Source organism: Lepisosteus platostomus, chromosome 12, assembly GCF_059453375.1.
Source record: "Lepisosteus platostomus isolate fLepPlt1 chromosome 12, fLepPlt1.hap1, whole genome shotgun sequence".
Taxonomy (NCBI): Eukaryota; Metazoa; Chordata; class Actinopteri; order Semionotiformes; family Lepisosteidae; genus Lepisosteus; species Lepisosteus platostomus.
In genome coordinates this window covers 1,285,995-1,308,657 of record NC_142622.1, presented here as the reverse complement: position 1 = coordinate 1,308,657, position 22,663 = coordinate 1,285,995, and the positions used below count along the sequence as shown (strand labels likewise).

General features: G+C 48.5%; 1 protein-coding gene across 7 annotated transcripts in view; it reads left to right on the top strand.

Moving 5' to 3' along the window:
* LOC148650810 (protein PALS2-like) overlaps positions 1 to 22,663 on the top strand; it is a 35,635-nt gene that overhangs the window by 7,905 nt on the left and 5,067 nt on the right. For 2 of the 7 annotated variants that reach the window (XM_088600349.1, XM_088600352.1), the window contains exons 2-8: positions 4,888 to 4,992; positions 6,274 to 6,304; positions 10,759 to 10,889; positions 19,214 to 19,332; positions 21,051 to 21,203; positions 21,908 to 22,063; positions 22,412 to 22,639. In XM_088600349.1, the coding sequence (XP_088456475.1) occupies positions 10,859 to 10,889; positions 19,214 to 19,332; positions 21,051 to 21,203; positions 21,908 to 22,063; positions 22,412 to 22,639 (687 nt within the window). In that variant the 5' untranslated portion in view covers positions 4,888 to 4,992; positions 6,274 to 6,304; positions 10,759 to 10,858. Of the gene's footprint in view, positions 1 to 4,887; positions 4,993 to 6,273; positions 6,305 to 10,758; positions 10,890 to 12,165; positions 12,633 to 19,213; positions 19,333 to 21,050; positions 21,204 to 21,907; positions 22,064 to 22,411; positions 22,640 to 22,663 lie in introns of those variants that run through there. The other 5 variants (XM_088600351.1, XM_088600350.1, XM_088600353.1 and 2 more) reach the window with 5 other exon arrangements.

Sequence of the window (22,663 nt, the reverse complement as noted above, 5' to 3'; positions counted from 1 at the left end):
GCCTGGGGCTCTCTGGGCCCAGTGCTGGAGACCTCTAGGCTAGGGATCGCTCGTATTCTGCAGGTTCAGCTCACGTTTGGCCACTAGGAACTCTGGGTAATGTCAGATGTTGTCCCACTCACATTTAGAGTTCCACAGGGTGGTACAAATGAATATTTATGGTGCCTCTTGTTCCGATTGATTGTTATCCTAGGCGGATATTGTTCGTTAAATCTTTTAATTTATAGTTTTTACTTTTACCATTGGATTTTGGGGTCTGCTGTACTTTTCATTTAATTTTACCTGTTTGTATTATGTGTGCTATGTGCAGGGCTTTGTTTTTTAAAAAAAACATTTAAAGAAAATTATTATTACTGTTAGTGTATTTTTATCTGGATGGTTCACTAACCAGTGAAAAAGCTCAGCTGTACACTTTGTACACAGTTTATTTAGAGTCTAGTAGCCTTTAGGGAATTATGTGCTGCAGTGCATGTAATTTGCTGAAGAATTGCAGTAATAGTTTTTTTTAACCATTAACATTTTTCCCCTTGCCTTTCAGCTCGAATAATAGCTGAGAGTGTGATAATTGTACTCTGCGTTACATAACCCCATGAATATAGTGCACCTCCACTGGAAAGTAATATTTACCCCAGAACTTTGCTTTCAAAAGGAGGCAGCAGAGACCTGGAGGGACAAGGTGCATCACTGCTGAAACAGTAAGCAGTCAACAGGGAACACCGGAGCCTGAGAGCCTGGCCAGCGTGTTTTTATAGTCAGTGCCAACTTAAAGTATTTGTGATTTTGCCACCCTGTGAGATCAGTCACAATCGCTGCAGTGGGTTTCCTGTTTCTGTTTCAAACAGAATCAAGTCTTTGTACGTTTTGGGCACCATAGAGCAGGAGAGTGGACAATTGATATTTTGAACTGCACGCCTTGCTCTTAATGTTGGAAAGAGATCTGATCCAGGGCTGAATATGCAGAGAAGGTGCTTTTTTCTTTCTTGCCCTCACGCTGCAGGGCTGAGTTTCATCTTGGCCTGCGGTCAGAGAGCTTCACGGATGCATGCTCGTGCTGACTCTTCACCTGCACTCAGCGGTATTAATATTAATATCAGGAAGGACAAAGGAAAGGCAGTGGGGTTCACGCTGAAGAACATGCTGTAACATTACAGCTGAAAGCTCCGGTCTGGCAGGTGTGATTTCTTTCACACTTGTACTGAATTATTATTCCTCAGAATTTGTCTACAGCAGCTGTTACAGTTGTGCTTCTTTTAAGTTATGACTTAATTAGAAACATACACAGCAGTTGCATCCTAGCTGTTTTGAGTTAATTCCAAGCTCATTAAAATGCCCTTTAATGAACTGTGTAGAAAGGCTTGAGCTTGACTTCTGCTCTAGTGCGCACTGTGCTGGCAGCACAAGCAGATCTGGGAGCTGGTGCGTGACCTGGGCAGTGGTGCTCGTTAGGGGTGGAAGGATCGATCGGCTATAGATCAGAATCGGCCGATTTCCATTCTGAATATGTGATCGGCGATCGGACGATTTTTAAAATGTCTGATCCAAATCAAGCCAGTGCTATTTGCAATGTTTCTAAAACTAATGTGTCTTGTCGAGGGCACAACACAAAGAATTTTAATACAACTAACCTGAAACGACATTTAAGAGCACATCACCTGTCCAAGTACAGTGAGTATCGGAAACTTGCAAGGCAGATAAAGCTACACCGACATAAAGACAACCAACAGTGCAGGCGACATTGGAGAGATACCAAAAGTACAGCAGAAATAGCCTGAAAGCAAAAGGAATCAAGACCAAAATAATGGAATTTATTGCGCTAGATAACCCACCGTTTTCGGTTGTTGAAGATGTAGGACTCTGCTGCTTGACCTCTCACCTAGAGCTGCGCTATGCCAGTTGGTCATCTTCATTAGATAACAGAACTGTTAGACTGCTGCTTGTTACTTCGTGTGAGTTGGTTGCAACAATCGTTGTTGTCTTGTTAATAAGACAGTTTTAGCTCATGCCGTTTTTTGTGTCTTTGGCTGGATAGTAACTCCCCCCCCCCGGATCGTATTGTATCGGCCGATACTGCTTACAGAAAATCGGTATGGGCCTCACGAACTGTTGATGAGTGCTCGCAGTCTGTAGCTGCAGTCAGGCACCGTGCTGGGGCTCCTGGGTGGGTGTGGGCTCATGGGACATGCCATCCCAGGGGCACCAAGTGCCTGAATGCCATTGTTGGTACTTCCATACGCACATGCAGTGAAAGTCTTACTGGAAAAATTATAATATATAAATATATTAAAATATATAAATAAAAACTGTGCTTCACTGTTCTGTAAAATCTCTACAACATGCTACCCAGTGAAAGCTCTTCTGTGTAAAAAAAAAAAGCCAATTCTTTTATGTTCTGCATTGTTTTTAGCGGTGCTGACCTGTGTTGTTCTCGGAGGAAAGCTTTCAATCTGTGCTGCTGATGACATTTTGGACAAAACGGCGCCTCTGTGTCTCACTGTGGAAGTAGCCTGCGGGTTATTCTCACGAGCTCCTGCAGGGGATTGCCCACTGGTGACCCTCTGTGGGCCGTCTCAGACCGGCTGCGTTGTGGGGGCGCGAGTCCGGCGCTGCTGTCCGCTTCACGGCTGACAGCAAGAGGCACACAGCTGTGAAAAATGAGCAATGAGCACAAGACATTTCAAGCAGAATTAAATAATGTGTGTTTTTAACTTCCTCTGAAGCATGTTGGGAATCTGTCTGGCACTCTGCTCTGTGCGGTTTTCTGAAACTCTCATTTCGGTGTCGTTTTGAAAAGCTTAATTTAGTCGAGGGAAAGTTTGGGTGGAAAAAATTCTGTGGCTGGGAGAAATTAGTCTCGTTAGAAAAGAGAACGCCACTGTGGGCTGGCGATGTGATGAGAGAGGCTGTAATTACAGCACGCGTGTCATTGCTGCGTGTCCCGTGAAGTCTTGCAGGGTTGTCCGTGGCTTTGCGCTGGCTGCGTGTCTCAGCTGCACTTCTCGACAGCGTCTCTCCCGCTGGAGCTGTTTCGGGAAGCTCCTGCTGCAGGAGTTCCAGCTTGTCCCGCAACATGACACTGGAAATCGGAGCCAGACGGAGACGCAGGAGTCACAGAATTCCTCAGTGTTTCCACTGCATGCATCGTCTTAATTCAGTCTTTTGATTTAAAACCACAGTAGCTTTTGGGGAAGGAAGCAGCCTCTGGTGTCTCTTATACCTTCACGGGCAATAGTGAGGCTGAGAAAGACTGTGGCTTAGAGACGCTTAGCTTCCAGTGTAAACTCTCACCCCAACAAGATGGAGATCGAGGAGTCCTGGTAGACAGATGGCGGCTCTTGAGCAAGTGAGCAGGAGTGTTTTTGGTGGCTTGCAAAGGTCATCTTAAACGCTAATCTGGCCAGTAGTTTGGCAAACGTTTTCAACTTCACTGCAATCGGTTTATGAAGCCAAGTTGTGCAACTCAAGCAAATGGTATGAACCAATGTGTGAGACAACAGCTGGGCAGATGTGTACAGTGAGAGTAAAGTTCATACAGGGTCTCGGTTGTTAATATTTTGCAGGACAGAAAAGCCTGTAGACACTCAGGGGTTCTTAGCCCTGGTCTGACCCTTTTCAGGCAGTAGGTCCTGACGTCATACAATCTGAATCACTAGGTGGATGGATCCCCTGTCATTTTGTGTGAAGCCAAACCGTTCAAGGGAGTCGATCTGGCTGTGTGTGAGTGCGAGTGGTGATTGCTACAGTTGATGCTCTTGAGCTGCCCTGCAGTTTGTTAATACTGTGCCATAGACTTGCTGTTTTGCAACATTTGTGGCCTGTGGAATATAATCAAATGATCAGACCTGGTGAACTGCTGCATGAGTCCTCCTTGTTTAAGCGGCTGTACCGCAGTCAAGGCAGTTACTGCCTTTTTAAACCCTTTCAGAGGCTCTCGTCTTGGTTAGCCTCAGCCTGTCCACAGGGCGTTGGAGGAGCTCTCCTCTGATTCCGAGAGGGAGAAAGGTAGCTTCCTTGACTCGACACCTCCCAGGCCTACTGAGCAGTCGGCGGGTGGCCATGGTGAGCAAGGAGAGGAGAATTAAGAGAGCAGTCCAGCTCTGGACCACACAGGGAGGTTCCGGCCAAGGTAGGAGCTCGGAGTACAAGAAGTACTCGCTACCTAAGGGATGAATGGACGTGTGTTTGAATTGGGAGCTCCTTGTAGCAGTGCTGGGTAATACGCAGTGAAAGAGCACTTGGTCAACAGGGGGCTCTGGGGTTGTGGGAGTCTGGGACAAGCTGCCCAGCTGCTGTATGTGGCTGAAGCTGAAACTTGGGCTTCCGTCAAGGTCCAGTCTAATGAGAGCCTTGGACCGGTTAGCTGCTCAGGACCGAATGGGCCATATGGGCCGAAACTCTCGTGTTCTGTTCTCAAGTCGCTGGGCAGTGTCGGGGAAGTAAGGTCTCAAGCAGGTTTCTCCTCGTCCTCTGGCTCCACTCCCTCCGTGTATACGGGACCCTTCGTGCGGAGGACCTTTTCTCCAGCGGTCCGACTTCTCCCAGCTCCTTCTCTCGTTCTGTGCAGCGGTGTTCGTGCTGCCAGGGGGGAATGAAAGACGCTCTGCCCCCCCCCCGAGCGCCCTTCCCGACGCTTGTCCTTATGGAGCGAGCAGCGCGCGGTCCGGAAGCATTGCAGCGTCTGCAGTCCTCTGTTCGTGGCCGTGTGGGTTTTGACTGTACCGCGCTGTACGCACATGATTAAAATCTGAGAGAGCCTTTCCACCACCTCACACGAGAGCTGGGACGAGGGCATGGAGAGATTTATTCAGCTTCTTGGATTTTGTACTTTTTTTGGGTGATCTTGGCCTCATTAGCTGTGATATGTTTTTAACAGCGTTATCTGTCCCGCAGGTTCTCTGCTGTCAGTTTGCTGTAACAGATGAGAAGTGCCGAGCAGTGCTAAGGGGAAGCCTGCAGCTGTACTGAGGGGAGATCCTGCCTGGAGCTATCCTGGGGGTGAGAGACCACTCTTTACATCCGGGAATTCCTGTCCCTTTTCTTCTAAAATTCTAAAATTTTGTTCATTTTCAGTTCTTCAGTTCAGGGCAGGTAACTGATTTACTAGTGAGTCATTCTGAACTGAGATGGAGACTTAAGGTCATAGATTGCCCTGCCCAAAAAAGCAAATATTCTATAATATGGGTGAAAATGATCTACATTCCCTCAGAATGAGAAGTTCGTGAGTTACCGGTTGTGGTATTTACGACTGGGGACAACTTCTTGTTCTCCAGCTCACTTTTGATTTTTCCATTCCTCTGATCCAACATAACTGTTAGAGATCCGAACGTCAGAAAACAGAATCTGTCTGCACCTGCAGTCTGATTTATAAGGGGGCTTGTTAATACACAGTGCAAACAATATGTTTCCTAAGACTCTGCAGAGACTAGTAGCAGCCTTCTTTTCTGTCCAGGGCTTGTGAGGCACATGAGCAATGAGGAGGAAGTTCAAAGCCTCACATTTATGTCAAGCTGGTACAAGCCAATTATCACTGTGCTCATTGCTTTTCATACTGAGGAGGATGTCTGTGTTCCAACTAACTGGATCTCGTTTTCTGTTATGATGACTGGCCTGGCCTTTCCTCCAGATGTTAACATGTGCACTGGCTTTTAAAAGGCAATTAGAGCACTTCTGCTCGTCCTGGGTGGCGGGCTCTTTCCCATGCTCTGAAGAAGACATGGAAGTTGACTGGCTTGAAGTACCAAAGCATCATTCAATAGCGTGCTCATCTCTGACCCTTTCCCGGGGGATTTCTGAGTTTGCACAGCTGGAATCTGAACGGCCTCTAGCTCACACCTCCAGATCTTCAGGACTTGTGGCTGGTGCCCCTCTCTGGACACACCTTCGTCCCCTGTCCCTCCTGGTGACACCGACAGCGCAGGGCTGCTGCCTGGAGCTGCAGATCCTTTCCTGAAGGAGGTGGGACTTCAGACAAGGCTTCTGTGTCGGAGCTCATCTTGTCTCCAGTGCAGTGCGAGGACAGAGTGTGTCCTTGGCAGGGCTGCAGGGCTCTTACCTGCTCAGAGTTCACCAGACTGCTCTGTGCTCGGAGGGTCTGTGGAGAGCCGGTTTCTTGTGGTCTTGTTCGTTTTGAGAAGCTATTCAGCAATGGAAGACTTCTTCAAAGGTTGAACCGGGCGAGGTTTGATGGCAGACTCTCTCCTCCGTCGTTGCACTGGCGTGTTCTAGACCTGAACCCAAACCTCATGTGTGTTGTCTGTTATGTTGTCTTCACTACAGATCCCTGGCCACACATCAGACATGGTTACAGGTATAGAGCGATCTTGCTTATTGCTGCCATTAACAGTTACTATAAAATCATCCTAATCCCAACTACTGCTTCATCACCAGCTTGTCATTTGTAAAATGCTATTCTTGCAGCTTTCTCACTAATTAGATGCACACTAAAACCACTCTAGTGTTTAACTCCGAAATCGCTCGGGTGTGTTTTGGTGTGAGGTGATGTAGGCAGCAACGCTCACCCCTCTGTTTCAGGATGGTGTCTCTCAGTGTACCAGGCAGTACTTTTTTCCATGAATTCATGATACTAGGTACTTCCAGAACATATATATATTTACACAGCCATAATTGTTTTGCATTCATTGCCTTGGATACATATAATTGTAGTGGTCGTTTATTAACGTTCAGTAATGTCCATCACTCTGTTTGCTTGACCTAGTATAGCTTTATTATTGAAATACAGTAACATTGTGCTCTGCTTGCCGATGACATGTGTGAACATAACTTCACAAACTTCCTATTATGTTTATTGGTTGGAACATCACCCAATGTCAATGGCTCCATTATTTACCTTTTTGTTTTCTGTTTGCGTATTAGATGATATAATATAAAACTATAACAGGTACATTTCTGTTGCAGACAAATGCTTTTAATGTGATCTTTTTTACAGAACCAAGTGTCTGTAGCGGATCAAACATGTGCTTTTGTTAGCGTAGATGTGGAGAGATCAGAAGCCAGTGACCCCTCCTTTCCCCTTGACACAGATCGGTCAAACTCAAGGCGCTTTCATTTCCTGTGTTGATTTTCACTGAACCCGCTGTTTCTGAAATTGATTGTGAGATGCGAAATCTGTTTAATTGGCGGAGGAGTCGAGCTTAAGTATCTTTTTATCTTGGTGCATTTCTCTGCTTCGAAGGATGAAGAAATCTAGGCGTCTTAATCTCCCTGTCAGCCTTGGGAGAGGAATATTCCCACAGCTGTGAAATTTCATGAACAAACCACTCAGAGGGTTAAAGGTCAAAGGTGCAGGGGATTAAAGCAGGGACCCGCTTCCTCAGTCAGGTGGACTTGAGTTGGACAGGGTTCTGTGCCCAGGGGGGATGAGGAGGTGAGCGCTGGGCCGCGGTGTGGATCCCTCTTCCTGTGGAGCTGGAAGAGTGTCCCCTGCGCTCTGCGGATGACGGTGCCTGGGGGTTTTCCAGCTGGGCATGGAGGAGGGGCAGGTGACGTCTAGGAGCTCTCGGCTGTGACCCGGGTTTGTCCTGCAGCGCTGTGAACGATGCTCTTAAGATGCCGCATTCCCAGAGCCGGCTTGGCACAGTGGTCATGAAGTCTTCCTCAGAAGTCCAGTGTATAGGTGACTGGCAGTCGGGCTGAGAAGGGAGATTCTGTGGGAGGTCTGAGATTTGCATCCTGTGATGCTCGGGGAGCTCCGAGCAGCTCTGGAGTTCGCTGGGTTTTGTTTTTACCCAGCAGGCGTCCTTGACTCAGGGTACTGGGAGTCCTTGGGAAGATGAAAACATCCGGGACTTGGAGAGCACTGCAGCTGAAAAGGCACACGCGAATGTTATCCGAACACGCGTGATCTTCTCATTGTCATTGCCCTCTGTGTTGTGGCCGCAGACACACGGGAGGGAATGTGCGTCACTACTGGAGGAACAGGCCACCGGCTCCTGTTTCGCACCGCGCCGGCTGTGCGTCTCGTACGCTCTGGCTCGGTGTCCCAGGGGTGGGGAGTGATGAACAGCGTGCACTGCGTTGTTTCAAAGCCTCCGCTGAAGAAAAAACTATCCACCTCGAACCCAGAGATTTATTCTTGTAATACGTAGCTGGATGAGATGAGTGAAGTCTTGAAAATCAACCTGGAACTCCTGCTCTCTGACCCGAGTCGGGTGTGGAAAGGGTGTCCTATCCTTCATGAAGTCCAGCAGGAGACTATCCTTCCTCCCAGTCCTGGCACAGAGCCTCAGCCTGTTCACAGGGCTGGACCCAGCAGCTGGGGGACCTGGAAGTTTCACTGAAAACACTGTATTTCTAATATCTCGTTGATTCCATTGTATTCAAATGAGATGTAATACAGTGAAATAGTTGCATGATAAAGCACACAGTAGGTGGCCAGCCCTGTGCAGATACTTTATGCAAAAATAAAAAAATCCATGATTATAAAAGTATAGAATTGTCTTTTAAAATCTCGACTTAACCATTAAGGGGTGACCACGTGGAAGTGTAAATATGAGGTTATATAATATATCAGAATGTTGTAAACTACATCTGCCAAAGAAAACGTGATCACGGTATATGTCACGAGTTTGCCTATGTGCGTTAAATGTTTCCTGTTCTTCATTCTTACCAGTTTTTCTTTCTCTGGAACGAACATTTGACCAGACAATGCAACAAACATTTGACCAGACAATGCAGCTATTCACAGCATGCATCTGATTTTGTAGTCCCCCAGGCAGTAACGTGCTGTAGTTTAAGAACACAGCTGTGTGCTGAAGGCCCCACCCTGGACAGCACCTTAAAACCCTTTCGGGTGCGCAGAGGGCTTGGTTGCTACGCCAACAGAGGATACTTAGAAAGCTGTTCAAAGCAAATTATGCATCTTCTGTGATGCTGAATACGCTACTTTAAAATGGTTTGTTTTTCTTGTTTTTAAGTAAGAGCTGCAATAATTTCACACCTCAGCAGGAGAAGCTGGCTTTTTTAATAGTCCTGGTGACTCAGCAGTAGTTAAGACTCTCTTTGCTGTAGGTGGGTGCTTTTTTGTTTTTCAGGTTGTGCTTGTGGCATCTGAGAGTGACCTCACCATTAGTCATTTGTTTTTTTTGTTTTGTGCTTCTGTTTGGTTTTATTATTTTGGCCTGTGACCTTGGATGTGCCAAAGCAGGAGTTTTACAAGCTGTTGACAGGTATTTTAGCTGGCAAATACAGACTGGACCTGTTTTATTATTTTAAAATACACTGTGAAAATGGTCAGAAAGCTCACTGTTGGTGTGTTGGGCATATCGCTCACACACAGTGCCTGTGCAGTATGTTTGGTTACAATGTACTGTACTGCTGCTGAGTTCATTTTGTGTCAGTGTTAGTGCTGCAGCATGTGTATCTCTGCAGTGTGTCCTGTGTGCAGTGTGGCCCTGTGCTCTTTGCAGTGTGTCCTGTGCTCTGTGCAGCGTGTAGTCCAGAGCCACGCTCTGCTCGAGTTAATAGCAATCCCCTCAAAAAGGTTTCTCCGAGTTCAGAGATGTCGTAAGAAATAACCAATGCTGCACAGCTGAATCATCCAAAGCCCTCAGCACCCCAGTGGGAAGGACAAGAAAGGGGAGCCTTTCGGAACAGCAGGTCACCTGAGGAGGACTCGCCCCCCTTACGACCAGGGTGGACACTCAGCCCGCTTCTCTTGTCTTGAACGTTAGGCCGGTGGTCAGCGGGGCGACCCGTGTGTGCGGTTGCGTGGGAGGGAGCTGTTCGCCCTGTCTTTCAAGCATGGATTGCTCCCTGTCCTTAGCTAATACCAGGACAACATCCAGCCCCCAGCAGCAGCCTCTGGGGGTCCTGACCCTTCTTCTGCTTCTTTCAGTTTTAACGCCCATCAGTCAGGCTGTCATAAACATCAAATCCTAGTTGGGAGCTGAGTGGCGATGGGCAAATCCTAAAAAACAGATTTCCTAATCCGGTGTTTCTGTCTGTGGATTAACAGCGATCAGAGGGAGTGCAGCCCAGGGCTGGGGATTAGGCAGGGGCAGAGCGTGCCCATCCCTCAGGGCACAGACGCACAGCGATGCCGTGAGCGAGGTGGTCATGCAGGACTCTGCTCTGCTGAACACAGCCCACAGCTTGTGACGCGTGGCTTGTGATGACAAAGGCTCACGTTTTACTCGATGCCTTTCACGAAACGTCTCTGCTTGCAATGTGCTGCGCACAGCCATGCAAACATTAAACATCGTTTTTGATTAAATGAACTTTGTCATTGTGCAGTTAGGAGGGTGATTTGTGATTTAACAATCTTCTGCGTCCTGTTGTTGTGACACAGTGTTTCTTAGAAAGTGCTACTAGACAGAAGGAGGCCAGCAGGATGGTGTAAGTGCTCTTGTCTTGATTCCAGTCCCCCTTACAACATGGTGCAACCCGATTTTCATTATCCATTGTCTGGAATTGGTAGTCGCAGAATTCGGGCTTCTGCAGGCTTGCTGCAGTCCCTCCAGTCTGCAAACGTGCTGCAAACTTATCCAATCCCTCTTTTACTGTGCTTTAAGCTTTACCTTCCTGTAATGAGTTTAGACTAAGTATTTGCCATAAATAAAACTCACTGACCTTTTATAGTATTGTGAAATATTCATGAATGTATTGGTTTGTCATAATTGTTTTATGATGAAATAGATTGGGATGTGTGAGATAGACACCTTTTCATAATGGTTCTGAAAAAGAGTTTTATTAGTTTGCCCGAAGTAAACAGACATGACTTTAACTAATTTTTGCCTTTTCTAGCTCTGCAGGTCTTCTGTACTGAGGCTACACAGTGTGATTGAAGGCCATCAAAAAGCACATTGGTGGGGTGAGCCTGTCAGCTCATGCTGGGTATAGGGAAATGACTGTGGCCAGTTCTAATTCCTGTACAGGTAAGCTCTCGATGGGCAGACTTTTAGCGTTCCAAGACGTGAGTGCAACTACCAGAAGGGCTATTGACAATATCCCTTGAAAACAAGCTGAGAGGGTGCAGTCTTCAGAATTTCAGAAGTCTTTTAGAAAAAAAAGAATATATCTTTCGGATTAAAAACTGGTCAATGGATAGGAACAGTACAGATAAGAAGTGATTGCCAAGACTGGGAGATGTACAGTAATTAGTGGAGTACCACATGGATCTGAATGAGGTCCAGTGCTCTTTCTGGTCTCCTTTTCGCCATGCTGGGAGTGACGGTCTGGACACATGGGGAAGGGGGGGGAGAGCTGCTGATCCGCGGAGCAGTGTAGGACGTGAGGTCAGTGCCGTTTCCGGACCTGCAGCTTCCTCAGCTGGAGCTCCTGTCTGCACAGAATGATTTCGCAGAGCTTCAGGTCTGGAGCAGGAGGCAGCTGCTGGGCATCATGCAAGCCTTGCGGCCTTGGCAAGGTGTCCTGAAAGATGCCTTTGGAAACTAGAAAAAGGAGACCAGTTTGCTTAAAAATAGATTTAGAAGAAACTGTCTTTCTAAGTCTTCCGAGTTAATTTGTTGATTTATACACTGCACATTGTTACTTCGTTAGAACTTCAGATTTTATCACTTGTCGTGAAATAATTTAAGATTGTGGTCAGGGAATCAAGCCACAGGCCGGTCCGAACTGTAGCTGGAGCTCGGTGGTGCCCATCTGTTGTAAATGCATTTTTGTTGGCCTTTTGCTTTTATAATAGACTCTTTGTATGTAAGATCATCTAAAAAAAGTTCTAAAAATGTATTATTTTAATGATCTGGTGAGCAACATTCTTAGTGTTTTATAGTTCAGACCTGGTAGATTTCACATAACATAGTTCATACAAAACTTAGCAAGGTTAACAATTTCTTACACGGTTCAGTGACAGCTACGGAGAGCGCAGTTAATATTCTAAGATATGATGATGAGATATGATGTCCAACATGAACCTGGATCTCTCAGAGGGGTGTAATGTGAGTGGACATGCTACTTACAGCATTTACATACAGTACCAGCAATGTTTACCTCGACATTGGTGAACTGTGTAATAAACCAGAACAAAATCTTTAATTGTTTCTAGATTTGGGGATTAGGGTTGAAATTTGGGCAGGCGATGAGTCTAATGAGAAATTAACTATAAATAATATCCACACATTCTTGTGAATCCTGACACGAGGAAGAGCACAGGAGCAGTTCATCTCGATCAGAACTGTAGCGCTTGTCGCGGGCTCTGAAAGCGGAGTGGTGCTGTATTTCCAAGCAGCTGCAGCAGCACTTACATAAGATTATTGCTTCTGCAGCTGAGGGGGACAGTGGAGAGCCCTTGAAAACAAGGGATTGTGGGATTAGAGGTTCTAGCTGGTATTAGAGGGCAGAGCTCGCCCGAGCCGCACAGCCTTGATTCGGTCGCTGCCCTGAGGACCCGGAGCCCACACAGAGCGGTGGGCACGTCACCTGTGTCATCACTCCCTCCCGGAGCGGGCTGGCATTCCCCTGGGCGATCGCACCGGAGGACTCCCACCAGCAGTTAGTCACATTGATCTGCGGAGACGAAGCTGTCGGAGGGAAGAGTGCGGGATCTGCTCTGTTCCTCGCGATGGTGTTCTCGGCTGCAGAAGGATATACAGACAGTTTAGATTCCTCTCCTGAAAGAGACAGCTCTTCTTCAGGGGGCGAAGCTAATTCTTCTGTAGGTGAGCTGGTTGTTGGTCTTACTCTAAATCGCAGGGGTACTGGTCCTGAAGAAGCAGTTACTTCTCGATTAAATAGCGGCTGGGTTCAGTCTGGACTTCTGGAGAAGTTGTTTCCTTACTGTGAGGTACTGTACTGTTATTATGCTAAGTCTCTCGAGTGCTAAATGTCAGTATAACCAGGGGTTTCGGTGGGGGCTGTCATATAAATTGATTGTCAGGAACAGTATTCCAGCCTGTGCCAGTTCAGGTTGTATTTCTGGATTCTCGCGTTTGCAGTGTTAAAAGAGCCGGCAGCCGTCCTGAGAGGGAGTCCCCACGTGCACAGCAGGATGCAGCAGTGGCAGGAGAGATACAGGCGCGTCGCCGGGCTCTTGAGAGGCGGGATTGATGTTATTCGGGAGCTGCGGAGAAGGAGCCGGTTCCTGCTCTGTACTCCCATCTCATCCCTCCGCACGAGGAAGTGAAGTGTCACTATCGCAAGCGTGCATGTTGATTCACTTCAGCTTGCACCATGAGAGAGGGTCTTAATAAAATCCCTGCGGTACCTGATTACTTCTGTTGTGACACAGTAGTAAGCTCCATAATCTCCACAGTTTCCTCACTGGAGACAGACTTTGCACTGGCCTGTGAGCATTTTCCTCCAGTCCCAGTCTTATATTTGCAGATTTATCTGTCCTTGTGAACAGCTCAAATTAATGACTTAATGGGTGAAAAATGTGCTGTGCAGCGTTTTAGAAACCCATGAATATGTAGGAATGTTTTAGTGTTCGTGCTCTTCGATGCAGCGATGCTGCAGTGTCGTGCCTTCACTCTGGTCAGATGAGTGTTCAGTCCGTGTTGCTGTGAAGCATGGAGACGGTGTCAGTGCCGTGGATGGGATCACCTGAGCTGGGTGCTGCTCTCCTGTGTCGGGGTGCTGTCCAGAGGTCCGGCAGAGCAGACCTCGGATTCTGCTCGGGGCTCTTGTGCTGCTGGGCTCTCTCCTGAGCGCCGCTTGTCCACCAGCGTGGCCCCCTGTCCCCCTGTTGCTCCCTGTCCGTGGCGCCATGCTCCTGTGCGCTCGGGCGAGGGAGCTGCATGCCGCATGTCGGCTCTAGAAACATGCAGACACCTTCGTCTTCAGAGGGGAGGGAATCTCCAGTAACCCTTCGTAAACCTTTCTAAAAGAAAACCACTTCATGCGGCTGTCGTTGGCGTTTGGACTCCCAGCTGTTTGTTGCTATTGGGCAGTGAGACTGGTAGTGCGCTAAGCCTGCGCTGATGAAGCTCTGAAATGTCTGAAGAAGGTCCTCATTCCTTTGCGTTCCTCTTTTTTTTTACATACAGCGTTTACTTTTGAAAGCATCTGGGACAATGCTGAAGTTCTTGCTGAAATATGCGTCGCTTGTCAAATGTTTCTTGCAGTATAGTCTTGGCTCTGTTACGTATGGACATAGATTTTATTAATTAGTTTTGTTAAATAATGTGCCTTTTCATTCTCCTATTGCTCAGGGACAAACATAAACCTTTGTTTAATCCCATCTGAGGGCTTATTGTGCAGTTTCAGATGGATGTTTCAGCGCTGGCAGTGCTGGCTGGGTGAGCTCCTATTCTCTGTTTCCCTGCAGCCTTAAAGGGCTGCTCTGACGCGGGGGTCTGTGAATGAGAGCACGAAGGGGCTGGGGGCTTTAAAACACTTCGGCCCTCAGCGGCGTGCCAGCCAGAGGGGCCTCGGGGCCCCCCGCCCCCCCGCCGAGCCGCTGCTTTGTGTTTTGCGCGGCGGGCACGTTGGCGGCCCCGGCTCGGAGGCTGACCGCTCTGCTGCGCTCGCCGACTCCGCTCTTGAGACGACACCGCAGCCCTCTGGCTTGAGCCCAGCGAGGTCCTGAGGCCCGTCAGTACCGGGATGGGAGACCTTAAGGAAAACCCGGTGTTGGCGGAGCACAGTTTCCAGACCGGTATCCCATGGTATGGTCACCAGAGACACTGTGCTGTAGGAGGGGTTAAACCAAGATCTTGACAAGTCGCTCGTTAAAGATGTTCGTTAGAGCAGGGGTGTGTGTCCCCAGTTTCCTGGCTTAGTTACTCTGGGCTGTGTGGTCTGGCCCTCCTAACTGAAGGATTGAAGTGAAACACTTTCTCCCATGTGTGCCTGGGGCCGCAGCTCGGTAGTGGGTGAGTGGGTCCCCTCCTGTGTGCGAGTAAAGTACAGGAGCCCAGGAAACGCGAGCACTTGGTGCACACCTGACCGGAACTCATACAGGCTGTACATCCCCGTCAGAGGCATTCAAAACTTTCCTTTGCAATTTACAGGTAATCTGAATGTAAAAGTCAAAAAGACGTGCCTTCCTGTTGTAGTGAAAGTAATTTGCGCTCTGTCCAGGTTCCCCTCGGAGGCGTTCGGGTTGGTCTGGGCTGCTCTGCAAAGCGACGCCATCGCAGAACTAGGAGTGGCTGCTGTGCTCACTCAGTGAGGAAAGAAAAGCCTTCAAATAAGGCTGATTCTCCTGATGAAGTGACTTAATTTGAAATAAAAGGGAATGAGAGGAGAGCTTCAGTGATGAAGAGGGCCTGGGCACATCTAGGAGCTGAGCACTGTTTGTCTGGTTTAAAGCTGAAATTGGGTAATGGTGGTAAAAGCCACACACTTCCACATCGTGATCTATTGAACGCAGCAAAGCTCAGCTTTTGTGTGGGTTCACAGCTGTAATTAAATTATGCATGTTTGAAAACAGACTGTTAGTGGGTTTGAAATGCTTTCTCTGCTGGATTCCACCATAGACAAGTACTAGCTGTGTGAATAGGCTTCTCAGCACGTTCAGGCTTTCAAACACAGCAGCCTGTTTGCTTGACAGAAACGATCTGATGGAGGCTTTTGAAAACGTGGAGAAAGTGAAGAGAGCTGAGGGGAATATCACTGCTCACACTGGGAATATTCAGACCTGAAAACCAGGATTCACTTACTAGCTTCAGTTATGCACCACTCGAGAGTTAAAATTCTTCATGTACCATTTCGCTATGTAAAATAACTGAGGGATGTAGTGTCATGCGACTGATGTAAAAGCAGAATTATCATTTTTTGCCCAGGAGAGAGAGCAGCAATTAGATACAAAGTTATGAGTTTTATTATTCAAACATCTTCCAGAGATCCTGCACGGAGAGTGAAGTATAAATGCAATTTTACCGTAGTAGTTTCATATAAAGAGTAGTTGATTATAGCCTGTGTTGATAGTGGAGCTGTAGTGGCCCCTGGCGAGGTGTTACGCCTGGGCTGCTGCAGCTGAGGCCTTAAAATGAGGAATTATTTCATCCCGTACTCAATCAAATTAATTGTGTAATTAAATGAGTTCGCAATAAATGAGTAATGGTTTATGGGCAAGTGCGATCTGTGCATTGTGTAGAAGAGTGCAGGGGTGATGTGTAACTGTGGGGGAGTAGATTTACAGATCTGGATGCAGTTGTGTGGACTCCTGTGGGAGTGCTGTGAAATGAATCTGTATGGGTAGATGTCTGTTATGTAATGTACAGTAATGTATACTTGTACTGTTGGTGTGCCTTGTAAGTTTCAGTGTGTGTAAAACATAGCTGGTTTGCTGTGAGACACGTGTCTGAGAAATCGCGTCTGGTGTTCTAGTGTTGCAGCTTCAAACGCTGTAGCCAGGAAGGTGGTGTGGTGCCAGGAGTGAAGGAGCTGAGCCAGCCACAGGACTGGCAGCTCCTACCCACTGTCATCTTGGCAGAAATGCATCTGTTTGTAGCACATTTTCTTCCCGCACAAATGTCAGCATAAATACATTTAAACTTGGAATAACCGATTTTCTTTCTTTACCAGTCTGTGAGGAAAGCGTGCTCTTCATTGAGAAATGTGTGCTTGTTGGGGAAACCAACGCGTTTTCTCGCTGCCTGTCTCCAAACGCCCACAGCACCGCGTTGTGGCTCTGACCGCTGATGGTCTCGGGGTCACCGGACGGTGTTGTGGCTCTGACCGCTGATGGTCTCGGGGTCACCGGACGGTGTTGTGGCTCTGACTGCTGATGGTCTCGGGGTCACCGGACGGTGTTGTGGCTCTGACTGCTGATGGTCTCGGGGTCACCGGACGGTGTTGTGGCTCTGACCGCTGATGGTCTCGGGGTCACCGGACGGTGTTGTGGCTCTGACCGCTGATGGTCTCGGGGTCACCGGACGGTGTTGTGGCTCTGACCGCTGATGGTCTCAGGGTCACCGGACGGTGTTGTGGCTCTGACCGCTGATGGTCTCGGGGTCACAGCTAGTGTGATTTGGTCAGCTGTACCATTGGGTTTGCAGTCTCGTTTAGCTAACGATATAATCCCCATGTGAATTGTTCTCGCCTGGGCTGCCCACCCAGTGCTGGTGTGAATGCACGACGGTTTTGTCTGTGAGCAGTGTGATTGAGTTATTTTTACGCCGACGTGTGTATGGGACCTGTTTTGAGCACGCGACTCCCGTGCAGCACCGGCTGGAAAGGGAGTCCCGGCCTTTTAGTAGCTGTGCACTGTGAAAGGCCTACAGGGTCACATGTGGGGACAAGGCCCATACAGTATTTAAAAAAACAGCACCTTCATTTTCAGATCAGAGCAGGTTCTTCCTGGTTTGGAGCGGGGCTGCTGCAGGCCCGGCTGGTGCTCCTCCCCGGTGCTCTGCTCTGCTGCTGGGGCACCTTCAGTTTCCTCGCAGATAGAATTACAGAAACCATAGCAACAGGCAGACACACTACCTGTGTTGTTGCTTTAGCACTGTGGACATTTTTCCTAAATGTGCATTAGATTTATACATATTTTATCTGGCTGTGCAATTTGTAAGATTTGGGATTTGTGAACATGTCTGAGAGATTGGGGATTATCTCTCAAGATTAATGTTAATGTCATCTCTTCTTACATCGGTCAATAACACCACCTTCTCTGTTCAGAAAGCGATGGATGAACTGCTGAGGAGTCACGTGCGCTGTTTTAATTTCACACCGCAGTTCTGTCAGATATGCAAGCTCTCAGAAATTTTAATTGGTTCAATTCATAACTGCCAGTTACTGATCTGTTCTTTAGACTGCACGACAAAATTACATTTTCAGTATGCACACTTCAATTACAACCCTTTGTCGTAAAACAGTGTGAAATTAATAACTAGGATGTGGAGTCTAAAACTGTATTATCGAACTAATAAGAGACAATAGTAAGGGTTTGGATCTATCTGTGATCCAAAAAGGTTTATTTGCTTTTTAAAGATGTGCTGAAGGAGAAATGTCTGGTAACGTGATATGCAAAAGCCACCTGAAATCACAAAGGTGAGCTCTGTCTTTTGGCCCAGGTTAATTCTGAATCCTTAGCAGTTTGCAGTTGGTTTTATGAAGGATAGATTCTAAGAGTTTCCGGCTTTTAGGTGTGTTTTCTGGTGAATCCTTTCTCTATCCCTTTTGCAAGCTTGTCTCTCTCCAAGAAGAAAACTTTTAGTTTAGACAGATTTAAAGCGCTTAAAAACTGCTCACATTTGACTTCCCTTTGAAGCTCCTGCTTCCTCACCACATCAGCACCTCGCTGGGCCTGTTGTATCTGTTCCTCCCTCTCCCTCCCTCGGGCCTGCGGCTGCTCTCCTGCCGTTCAGGATGGTCACTGCGGAGCGCTGAGCCGTTTTCCGAAACACAATCCGTTACCTGCTCTCCCTGCCGTCTGTGTGATTCCCTCCCCGAAGGATGGGAGTGTGCTGGGAATGGAGATCGGAATGGGAATGGGTATAGAAAGTGGTCTGTCCTGCGTCTCTTTGACACGAGCAGAGCAGATTCAGATACTTCTGATGTGATGTTCTTTAGGGGGAAAGTCATGTTTTTAAAAGTCACTGGTAAATGCTGAGGCTACTGCTTTATTAGTGCTAATGATTAGAAACTTTGAGCTTATTGCTCCTCAAATTAAACTGAACTGAGAAAAGGTCACTGTGTCATCTTCTGCGTGGCAATCAGACTGTCCCAAAATGCCTTTCAATAGGTCGGTGCTTCCTTCTGCATGTCTAACATGAACTGTAGCTGCACATGAACAATACTGTATCAGTAGCCATGTAAAGGCGTAGTCTTAGTGCAATGCATGAGTATCATTAGAGGCTGAGGAAGAAAAAAACGATGCCCAGAGTAAACTCTCTCTGTGATGGGCAGGGATGACCGTGCTGCTGCTGGTATGCTCTGGCCTTGCTTACATAGCATTTGCATCATAGATTGTATATATCTTCTGGGATATATTTGATGTTCTGCTTTCAAAATTGTTCAACTGACATTTTCGGGAGTCGCTTTTGAGTTTGAGTTCTGTGCTCTTCTTGTGCAAGATCTTCCCAGGATCCACGATGGCTGCAAACTTTAAAACTGTGCAGTGGCATCGCTGCCTGTACTCGTGTGGGCCTCGTAGGTGCCAGGTGTGCCACTTTCCTTTGGCCTGCTGGACTCCCAGATGTCCGTGTAATACTGGGAGGTGGCGTTTCTTTCATTTTTCTGAAAGTTACTGATCTAAAACGTGTGCTTTGCATGATATACCCACATCCTCCTGGGCTTGTCTCGTCTCTTCTCGTCTCTCCCAGGGCTGTAAATGTGGTTTTCTCTCCGACAGCAATGCAGCAGGTTCTGGATAACCTGAATGAGCTGCCGACCTGCACCGGGGCGAAGGACATCGACCTCATCTTCCTGCGCGGGATCATGGAGAGCCCCATCGTCAGGTCTCTGGCCAAGGTACGCAGACCTGCAGGGGGCGCAGCAACACTGCCGCCCAGAGCGCTCCGGGTTCCCACCTGTGAGAAGGAGCATGTGCCTTTTTTTACAGGTGTTTGTTTGTGGGATTCTGATGCTTTGTTGGAAACGTAATATCAAGCATCATAAATATCCGTTTTAGTGAGTCCCACTTAGCATGATTGGGCAGGGGGGTCTAGTGAGTTCTGTTCACGCTGTGCGTGTTTGACCTGGGGCAGTGGCAGAGCAGCAGTCGGGGAATCGCTGACACTCACTCTTGCTGTTTTCTGTTGCTGTCAATGGGCTCGTAACTTGTCATTGAGTCTCTGTGTCTCTGTGTGTAACCGACCCCGTGATCGGGCTGTGCCAGCCACAGCCGGGCAGTACTCTTCACTGTGGGGCGCAAGTCCAAGGTGCAGTCTGTTGCTGCTGATCGCCTAGTTTAGCAGGGTCGTTTATTGTGACTGTCACAGTCGCTCCGGAGCTTTGCGATCTCCACAGAGACACAGGATGGGGTTGAGGTCAGATGTCTCCTGCACTCCAGATCCCTGTCTGGATGATTTAAATATGCCCCACATTTCCATTGTCCTCAGCTCCCGGTCAGTTTATTTTGCCTATAAAAATGAATAACTTGGACAGGTCGTTTGTGAGAGCATCAGTCAGGGAATCACGGACATCGATGCCAGAGTTCATCTCCCAAAGAGCCAGGTGTAAATTGTGCAGCACTCAAATACAGAATCTCAATCACATTCACAATGGGTGCACTGCAAAGCTTTTAATGAAAACAACTGATTTTTTTTTTTATTTAATAGAAATTTTGAGTTGTTGTAGTTGAATATTTATTCTGTGAATGTATGTCACTCATCATCCTTGGGAAATGTATAAAAAATGTTAATTTTATGTATCTAATCTATGAAGATCTTGTATCAAACAATCATCTGACAGCCTAATAACCTCAGAATATCAACGTGCAGCTGTATTGGTGTACACAATGAGAACTTTCTCTCTCTAACAAATGAAACGCTCCTGCAGTATATGACCACTTATGGGTTTTTTTTTACACAAAAACAACAATTCAGGCCAACAAAGACATGTTGTGTTCTAGTGCTGTATCGCTGTTTGCGCCGTGGCTCCTGTTCCCTCTGAATGAAGTGCGTTGTGAAACACAGCCCTGACAGAGCTCTGGATCAGCAGAGCACCGCAGGGCCTGACCGCTGACCGCAGGGCCTGACCGCTGACCCCAGGGCCTGACCTCAGTGCCAAGCCGCTGACCGCAGGGCCTGACTGCGTTCTGAGCTGATCGGTGTAAGAGGAACTGTGTCCAGGCAGTCCTGGCGGCACTAGTTTGACTGGCTTCTTCGTCATGACGAGGTGACGGGTTGCAGCGCCACCTACTGTCTGATCCAGGTGTGGTTCGTGGGTGTGCACTTCTCTTTGGCAGCACAATGGAGGTTCACAGTGTAACGCAAGCCTCTGAAAGAAATTCACCAACCACAACTCATAGCATGATGGCGGCCAGAAAAAACGTTATCTGCTAATTTTAGCCTTCAAAAACTTAAATGTATTTCCTCCCATATTCCACACCGGCTTGCGCAGAGCAGTGTTGTCGCGTCAGAGGGATGAAGGAGATGAGGAGGCTGTGTTCCTGAGCACCGTGGTGCGACCGCGCCTCTCTGGCGCCCCCAGCAGGCTGGCCTTTACAGTGCTGCGTCTCTCCGCAGGCTCACGAACGGCTGGAGGAGGTCAAGCTGGAGGCCGTCCGCGACAACAACGTGGAGCTGGTGAGCGAGATCCTGGAGGACATCAGCCCGCTGGCGAGCAGAGACGACAGCGCCGCCGAGCTGTCGCGCATCCTGAAGGAGCCGCACTTCCAGGTGAGCCACCTGCGAGCCCTCGTCACGCCCGCGGTCCTGCTGGGTGTCCGTCACGGTGCTCGTCGGCCCTTCCGCCACCTGGGGCTGGCTGTTGCTCTTTCCTACGCCTTCGGAAACTGAGAGAAACGCTGATGTGTTGGTTATTTAAAGTACAAGAAAGAGAGCTGAAAGGGAGCCGTGAGGCTCCTGCGGTGGGGATCTCTCTCTCTCTCTCTCTCCTCCGAGTCTCGGCGCTGAGGGAGGAGTGCCGAGCTCTCCAGACAGAAGAGCTGTGAGCTCTGTGCTGTGAAAGCCATGGGCGTGATGTTGCTAGTCTTCCTCTGGTTAAATAACAGGCTGATGCTTAATCCCCCTGCAGTACTTAGCACAACAGATTACTGAGGCGGTGCCATATGCTTGTGCAGTCTAGTATCGATTTTCACATTAGACTTACAGCGCTCACAGGGCATTGAGAGGGGAAAGGACTTATCAGAAGTAGAGAAATCTATAGTAGGAATTAGTTCTCTTCTTCTCAAAAAAGGCACCTGAATCGTGGGTGAGGTGACGGATCTTGTCTCTGTCTCGTACGGCAAACACTGGCGTTTCTTCAGGACAAGCAGAAAGAAATGGGCAGGGCAGGGCAGAGCAGAGGGACTGCGCTGTGGGCCGGGCGGTCGGCCCGCTCGCTCTCCCCTCTGAGCTCTGAGCACGCGTCTCTGTCGCAGTCCCTGCTCGAGGCTCACGACAAGGTGGCGTCGAAGAGCTACGAGCCGCCGCCGGGGGGATCGGAAGCGAACCACGGCGTGCCCGCCGCGCCCCAGGCGGTACAGGCCGACGCCGTGCGCATGATCGGCATCCGCAAGAAGGCAGGGGAGCCCTTGGTAAGTGTGTCCGCTTCGCACCCCCTGTTCCCCTGCGCCACTTTTCCTTGTGTCAGCCCGCTGATATGTCCCTTTGCACAGCATGTCTGAGGAAAAAAGCAGTAGTCTTTAAATTCTCACTGAACTGCAGAAGTCTTGTTTTTGAAGGGAAGGCTCTCTTAAAGGGACCAGAAATAAGGTGCTTAGGAAAGAAAGCGGGGAGGAGGGAGAGCAGATGGCACATTTATTGTACAGGGCACATTGTCGGCTCCTCAGCGGTTACTGCCCCGCGTGTTTAAAGCGGAAGGAAGTAAAAAAGCCTTAAAAAGACCGGAGGCTGTGATCGCTGCCCCTCTCCGTGCCGCGCAGGGCGTGACCTTCCGAGTGGAGAACAGCGACCTGGTCATCGCCCGCATTCTGCACGGGGGCATGATCGACCGCCAGGGCCTCCTGCACGTGGGGGACATCATCAAGGAGGTCAACGGCAAGGACGTGGGCAGCAACCCCAAGGAGCTGCAGGACATGCTGAAGAGCTGCTGTGGGGGGATCACTCTGAAGATCCTCCCCAGCTACAGGGACGCCGCTCTTCCTCAGCAGGTAACCCCCCAGTCCCTCGGCCCC